Source organism: Apaloderma vittatum, unplaced genomic scaffold, assembly GCF_000703405.1.
Source record: "Apaloderma vittatum isolate BGI_N311 unplaced genomic scaffold, ASM70340v1 scaffold31528, whole genome shotgun sequence".
In the NCBI taxonomy this organism is placed as follows: Eukaryota; Metazoa; Chordata; class Aves; order Trogoniformes; family Trogonidae; genus Apaloderma; species Apaloderma vittatum.
The window spans coordinates 25,524-33,443 of NW_009729627.1; the positions used below are offsets into that span (position 1 = coordinate 25,524).

The 7,920-nt window shown below is 55.1% G+C and overlaps 1 protein-coding gene across 1 annotated transcript in view; it reads right to left on the minus strand.

The window, feature by feature from the left end:
* Window positions 1-7,920, minus strand: part of LOC104277773 (fibrillin-2-like) — a gene marked incomplete at its 5' end in the record, with an annotated part of 33,130 nt that overhangs the window by 22,854 nt on the left and 2,356 nt on the right. The window contains 12 exon segments of the mRNA XM_009874521.1: window positions 7-124; window positions 272-499; window positions 1,083-1,208; window positions 1,628-1,678; window positions 1,759-1,896; window positions 2,207-2,326; window positions 3,237-3,362; window positions 3,633-3,758; window positions 5,707-5,760; window positions 6,137-6,412; window positions 7,057-7,179; window positions 7,672-7,797. Coding sequence (XP_009872823.1) covers window positions 7-124; window positions 272-499; window positions 1,083-1,208; window positions 1,628-1,678; window positions 1,759-1,896; window positions 2,207-2,326; window positions 3,237-3,362; window positions 3,633-3,758; window positions 5,707-5,760; window positions 6,137-6,412; window positions 7,057-7,179; window positions 7,672-7,797 — 1,612 coding nt within the window.

Below are 7,920 nucleotides of genomic sequence, written 5' to 3' on the forward strand. Positions count from 1 at the left end.
GTGCGTTTCTTTTCTTCAGCATCCAAAGCAAAGCCATTGCCACAGATACACCTGAAGCTGCCAATGGTGTTTCGGCAGGTCCCATGGGTGCACAGGCCAGAGAAGACCTTACATTCATTCACATCTGCGGGCAGAGGCAGAACAGCAGTGTTTCAGGAAGGGGATGTCTGCAGCAAACCCAGAGTCCCAGGGCAGGCAGTGGCTTTCTTGGTCTGGAGCTGAGGTGGGCTGAGCACAGCCCATGATCAGCTGCTCCCCTCTTTCTTCTCACCTTTGTAGAAGGGCCTTCCTGAAAGCACGTCTCCTCGGTTGGCAAAGCCGGGTCCCCGCGGGCAGATGGCCTTGTACTCGCTGGAGCCGATCTTGGGGCATTCTTCACAGTCAATGCCCCAGGCTGAGCCCACGGAGCAGCAGCACATATCAATCCGGTATTTGCCCGGCAGAGGCTCTGTACACTCGTCTTCATCCCATTTCATGTAGCACTGTTCCACACGCACGTCTGGTGAGAAAGCAGAGCTGAGCCCTCGCCTGCAGCACCCAACCTCTGCTAAAACCAGAGGTATCATTTCCTGTGACACAGTTAGCAAGATTTCTGGAACAGCTTTGGCTGGGGCATCCTCCAAAGAGTGCTCAGGTATGGACCATCTGGCTGAGGCCACCTTGTCTGGGACCTTGTGAGAGACTGAATGGCATGGACACGGGGCAGCCTGTGACTGTTGGCAACAGGACCAGAGAATGGACCCTCCATGGTGCAGTTAGTAGTGCAGATGGCCCCTGTGAAGGGCAGAGGTTTGCCACTGTGTGTCCAGAAAGAAGCCAGGAATTGTCACCAACCAGTTAGGTTATCTATTTGGCTACCCCTGCAGTCCACGCAAGGAGAACGACTGCATTACTGGCTGGATCTGGGGACATGAAGTTACGGCAACCTTGCCTTGGATAAGCTGCTGGGTTTGGCAGCCCTTCCCAGGGTATGATGTGCCACCACTCAGTTCCCAAGAGTGCTGCAAGTGGTGGGTAGGGGATGGTTGGACCCCTGTAGAGAAGGCTGAACAGAGGCCGGGGTCTGGATGAGGCGTCCTTACCCACACAGGTCCTAGCAGTGCCGTCAAGGGTCAGTCCTTCTGGACACTCGCACCGAAAGGAGCCAGCCGTGTTCACACAGCGCCCGTTTGGGCACACGCCAGGGAAGACCTCGCACTCATTCACATCTGTCGGCACAAAACCGAGAGATTGGCATGAGAGCAGCACGTGGCCAAGCCCAGTATGGCCTTGAGGAGCTGCTTGGCAGGAAAAGACCTGGTAGACATCAAGTTAAACATGAGGCCACAATGTGCCCTTGCTGCGAAGAAGACGAAAGGTATCCAGGGTTGCATTAGGAGGAGCGTTGCCAGCAGGTTGAGGGAGGTGATCCTTCTCGTCTACTCAGCACTGGTGAGGCCACAACTGGAGTGCTGGGCCCACTGCTGGGCTCCTCAGTATGAGAGAGAGATGGACACACTGGAGAGAATCCAACAAAGGGCCAGAAAGTGTAGATTCTCCCACCAGCCTCAAAGATACAGGATAGCAAAAAATAAACAACAACCGTGTTCCCACCAAAGAACGTCTTTGGCGTCCTGCAGCACTTTACCTTCACACGTGACCCCCTTCATCCTGGCATATCCCCGGGGACAGGCAGTATCTGCAAGAAAACAGAGGAAGGTCAGCAAAGCAACAGGCTGCCTCCTGCTTTGCCGACCGCCGTGCCAGGCAGAGCCTCACCGATCTCACAGCGCTCGCAGGGGCTGCCCCACGCGGCTCCCAGCGTAGCGCAGCACTCCGACTTCAGCGTGGCCCCGTTGATGTTCACCTCGCAACGCCCGTCCTGGATGTTGAGCCAGCAGGTCCCTTTCATGCTGTCTGTAGGGGCAAAGACAAGGCGTGAGCAAAGAGATGCTCCTCGGCAGAGGTTCCCAGCTTCATGGTAGCCAGGCTGCCACGAAAAGCAGCGAGGAGAAACCATCCCCTGCTCAGAGCATTGCCTGAGGTTGCAGATTTTCAAGCTCCCTGGATGCGTAAGAGAGCTGGTAATTATTACCGAAACCTAAGGAAGCACTAGGTGAGATCCCCACCCCTAAGGCAGGAACGCAGGACTTGCTTCAGAGGAACAGCAGGGGGTGACGAAGGGTGTTGCTGGCATCAGCGCCCCTGTAGAAGGGCACATCCTTACCCACACAGATGGTGCCACTGGGGTCCAGCTTGCTGCCTGGCGAGCACTCGCAAGCGAAGGAGCCAGCATTGTTCCTGCAGACACCGTTCACGCAAGGGTTAGAGGTGCACTCATTGATATCTGCAGGGAGAAAGGGACTGTCACTGTAGGCAGTGCCAGGAGACCCAGTTTTCTGCACCAGAGACTGGGGAGACAAGAAGCAAAGAGCATGAAAAAAATGAGTCGACTCTTTAGAGGGTCTCCAGTCCAGGCTGTAGGAGTCCTGCGTGTACAACACAAGCGCACAGCACCTCAAAGGGGATGGACACGGAGATAGACACCGCAAAATTAGTGAGTTTCTTCAGGATTGAGGGAATGGACGGATTGAGGGAATGGACGGATTGAGGGTGGTTGGTGCAGCTCCTGGGAATGAGGAACTCGCTCGCTCAGGGTTGATCCTGGCCAATATGGGAGCTCAGGGTTGGTCCTGGCCAATATGGGAGCAGCCACGGTGCTGAACCCAACTTTCACGTACCTGTCTGAGCCAGATGTGAGGATACACAGCATTTGTTATTTTTCACCTTCTTTACAGAAAATCAGTGTGGTTTTTTTTTTCTCCAAACAGACATTTAGGTACAAACTGCCAGTTCTCAAATGTTTGAGGGCACTGTGGTCAAGGAAACAATTTCCCCCACTCCAAACCGTAAGCTTTCAATCAAATCTCCCAAACTTGCAATTTTGGTCAGGTTTCAGCTAAAATTTTGGGAGCTTAGAGGAAATTGTTCTGGGTTTCAGTCAGTGAAAAGCCCAGATGTTCTGCGTTTGGATGGCCACTATTTTAGATGAAGTGTGAAATTTCTCTCTATGAAAAAAAACCCCCCAAAACCCAAACAAAACAACAAACCCACAAACCCAAGGCCTGGATCTGCTCCAGTTCAAACCACTGCGGTCAAAAGGGAACCAAAGACATGTTAGACCTTGAGCTCCCTTTCAAGCAGGACATCAGGCTGTAGCTCTTTACATCTCGCAAAGACGTCCAGAGTCACGTTACCTTCACAGGTATCTGTCTCAGTCCTGAAGACAAAGCCCTTGGGGCAGGTGCAGGTGTAGCTGCCAGGTGTGTTGCGGCACAGTCCGTTGTCACACAGCAAACGGTTGACAGTGCACTCGTCGACGTCTGTGGGCAGAGAGATGGGGTTTCTGAGCTGCACCACCAGCCTCCAGCGCTTCGACTCTGCCAGCCCTACAGAGCTCTGGCAGCCCGAGAGGCACAGAAATGTGCAAAGTCGTGTTAAATCGCGTAGTTTCTCGCGCAGCACCTCGTGCTCTTCCACGTGGACAAGGCAGCGCTGAATGGGGACAGTGCTCGAGGGCGTCACCCTCTCCCCACCAGCACCGAGCTCCCGGTTCCTGATGCCAACCCGAGCCCGGTCTGCCCTGAACTCACCCACGCAGTTCTTGCCCGTGGGATCCGACTCGTAGCCCAGGTTGCAGATGCAGCGGTAGCTCCCGCGCAGGTTCTCGCACATGCCGTTGGGGCAGATGTCCGGGTTGAGGGCACACTCGTTGATGTCTGCACAGAGAAAGAAGTCGAATTAGATGGAGCACGGAAAAGGTGGGAGGGAAAAGCTGTCTGTTAAGGTGCTGTGAGAAGGATGCTGGGGCCAGTTGGGGTAAAGAGCAGAACGTGATGGACAACCTGCCTGAGCTCATGGAGCCTGACCCCAGGGGATCACGGCTGGGGGCAGAAAAGGGTGAGGAGTACCCAGACATGCTGGAGAGCACTCTGTGGGCAGCTGGTTGGCAGAGGGTCATGTCCAGGGTTAGATGGTCAGAGTGAAGCCCTTCTGATGTCAAAGTCCCTCTATTTCCTCGCCCAAGCCATGGTCCCCAAGCTGAGAGCTTGCACAAGCTCCCTGAGCACACTGCTGCCAGGCTGGAAGCAGTCCTGATCAGGCCAAAGTAAATTTTATTTCCCTACTGCTGACACAAAGAACTGTCTGAAAGCAGCTTGGACAGCCTGGGAAGACAGAAGTGAGGACCTGTGGCCTCTGCCCTGGAGAACGTGGCGGGGGGGCCGGCCAGGGACAGAGGGCAGTGTCATGTTTGGGTAAGGGCAGGGTCTGCAACAGGGGCCAAAGCCGGCAGGATGTCAAAACCTCAGCCTCAAAGACTTGCAAAGAGCCCATCTGTCTCAAACTGGGAGATTTTTGGCTGGTTCTGCAGCAATGTGCAGTGGGTACCACAGCTCCTGCTGCCCATGAGCATGGTGGTTGGGCTCAGGTCTGCAGAACACCTGGCAGAGAGAGCAGCGGGCATCTGTGCCATCACCCACCTCTGTCAACAGCACCAAGCACACGTGGACACTAGCCTAGAAGGGCAGCAGCATCTCTTCCTCTTCATCAGCATCATCTCCCTGCTCTTTCGGAGCAAAGCTCTGGTGCCCGGGCAAGGAGATTTGACCCTGGTGAGAACCAGCCTCCGCACAGAACAGGGCAGCTCTGTGTTTGCGCAGCAGTGTCCTCGCAGTGCCGTCAGCGCCAGATGGCAAGGGGCCCAGGCCAGGGCTTCCCAGACACCGCTGGCCTTCGTCTCTACGCAGCTGGAGTTCAGCTACAACCCCGGGGAAACCAACCCTGGAGAGTGCTGAGCGCACGTAGTTCTGGCTTCGGGCAGCAATGGGCTGCCCAGAGCGTGTCTGACCTTAGACTCTTGCTAGAAAACGCCCTATCGCTGGCCTGACACTGACTTTGGCCAAGACATGGTGCCCTGGAAGGAAGCTCATGAAGCCACCAGGGTTTCGCCTCTGGCTCGTTCCCATTTGGGAAGTTTTGAAAGGCCGTAGCTATCTGGCTGCTTTGTGCTCTCCCTGCTGAGCCCAGCGGTGCCAGCGCAGCCTGACCCCTTCCACTTCCATCTAATTCAAAGCAGCCCCTTGGCAACGTGGCCCAGCATGTGTCAATCACCTCCCTCTCCCTTGGAGACCAGGAGCCTTCTTCTCCCGTGACCAAGGGAGCCGGAGGGCAGAGGAGGGAAAGGAGCAAGAGGATGCCATCGGTCACGCTCTTCGTTCCCATCAAAGCAAGGATCAAAGCCAAACTCGGCGTGTCCATCCCCAGAAATGCAGTTCCCATGGGGTGCTGGGGAATCAACCCCTCGATTAGACACAGCCCTCAGGGATGTTTGCTCAACCTTAGCTCGTGGTGCTTCAGGGAGGAGAGGACAGGCAGCAGCCCTCTCCAAGCTCTCGTCCCACCCACAGACTCACTGGTGCGGGGATCGGTTCTTGCAGGCGTTTACACCCACCCAGGCTGCACGAGCTGCCCCGCGCTTACTCACACCCAGCTTGCACGTACACGGGCGTGACGTGCCGATTCTCTAGTGTAGAGCCGAGCCTCTCGTGGCACACGCTCCCCCAGTCACACGCGTGCAGGCCCACTCCATCAAAAGCAGCCGAAAGAAAGCGCCGAGGGTGACATTCGAGGTGCCTGTCTAGAACCCAGGAGATCGGATGCACCTACCTCTGCCATCAGCTGTTATTCCAATGCCACTGCTGCAGAGTGCCTGGAATTCCGCTGTGGAGAAAGCAAAACGGAGCCATTAGCTTTTCTGCACAGCTCACGCACAGTGGCAATATTTCTGGATAATGTTAGATTTATTGTTTATTTGCTAGAATGCCAGCCGTGGGCTTCTAAGCAGCGTCTGTTTAAACTTTATGCTGCATATATTTCAGAGTCGATACTCGCAGCTAGCCGTCGGATGCGCTGAGAAACCCTGCAATGAGACTGGCATCAGATCTGCAGATCCAGCCTAGATTTGTGGACTTCTTGGCACCCCTTTCCCCTACGGCTTTGCCATGTCTCTGCCAAGGCTGTCTCAGAGACCTCTCAGGGATGCAGGACGTCTGTGAGCACCTTCCCCACTTTTTGCAAACTCGCAAGAGTAGCTCACCGGAATTTTTGGCCGGACAGGGTTGGCAGGGCTCTCCGAAGCCGTGGTCTGGGTTAGCGCAGCAGCACTCGGACTTGGTGACGGCTCCCGGGAAGGGACGAGCACACGTGCCCTTTTTAATGCCTCCGTAACAGGTGCTGCGCATGTGGGTGTCCACGCAGACTCGTCCGTCCACCCCGATAGCCAGGCCCCCGAGGCACTCGCAGCGGAACGAGCCCTCCGTGTTGATGCACCAGCCGTTCATGCAGATTCCCGGTGTCTCGCACTCGTCGATGTCTGAAAAAGGAAGCACAAAGCGGCCGTTATCTACCCTCAGGCAGCAGGAGATACAGACCAAGGCTTTGGGCTCTTTTGCAGAGAGACTTGTGGATTAGGAGGTGCAGCTTAGAGCGTCACATGCCCTGCATGCTCTGCTGGCTGTCCCTGAGGGTTCACGGGAAGGCACAGGGATTTGAGCTTCTTCAGCCTCCTGAGACTCAGCCCCTTCTCTGTTAATGGAGCAGTGACCCAGAGAATTCACCCCGCGTCACAGCAGCATGTGAAAGAAACTTTGTGTTCTCTTCCTCCTTTCTCCACTCTGCTTTCACGTCCTAACCTTCTGAGCTTTGGAAACCACACAAACCATACTGGAACGTGCTGTAGAGGCTGGGGAAGCTGCGGAGATGACTGCTGCCAGCTCACATTGGCCATACAGAGTTTCGCAGCCCCACTTAACCTCCTTCAGAAAGAGGATTTAAGCTCCAATTCGTGCTGAAGCAGTGGAGGTGCAAGAACATTCTCCCTTGTGCCCATTCTGCTTGTGAGGGGGTCATTTCTGTTTTTTTCTCAGCTCTCCTTGGCCTCTGACACATGGCAAGTCCCCAGGGATGTGGATGGCAGGCTGGGAAGAGGGCAGAGACCAAGCCTGGGGACCTACGCACCGACACAGTACCGCCCGTTGGGAGCCAGCACAAAACCAGGCTTGCAGATACATTTGAAGCTGCCGTCCTCGTTGATACACATCCCGTTGAGGCACATGTTGGTCGTGGCACATTCATCATGATCTGGGGAGGACAAACAGAAAACATGAGCTGCAGTGAGACCCTCCCACACTGAAAATCTCTCTGTCCCCCATCCCACGGTCTAATTTGCTTCTTATGGCAGCGGGTGCTAATCCTCAAGTCAGAGTTCCTACTGCTTCTCCTGCTGAGAGGTGTCCTCTCGTGTCCCGGCTGCTTTTGGTACCCTGGTCAGCTGGTGCAGCTCACAGCAGGAGCCAGGCACTGGCTGCTGGAGAAAGTCCTGCTTCCAGACCCAGCCCTGCTCATGCTCCTGAACCCCAAACCCCATAGAAGCACCCTAGGAGCACAAGCATCCTTGCAAAACACTAGCATCCTTGTAAAAACACTCTCCTATGTCAGTCCTATCATTTTAAGATACGTTCTGCCCTAGGGATGAAGGGTGTACAGCACAGCTTAATGTCACCACGAATCCCTAGGGAGGACAGAGTCTCAGTTCAGTGCCAACCCTTCCAAGGCACATCAGGCAAAGCTTACCAACACAGTTCTTGCCATCAGGGGTGATCTCAAAGCCAGCGTTGCAGATACACTGGAAGCTGCCGTCGGTGTTAACACAGCGGCCGTTCCTGCACATCACGCCGTTCATGATGCACTCATCGATATCTGGCAGGAGAGTAAACATAAGACAGGTGGAGTGAGAAGCAGTTCCGGCTTAATACGCTCCACGAGAAAACCAGGCAAGTGCTCTTAGATGCTCAGAGTTTGCCTTGCTCCAGGATTACGCTC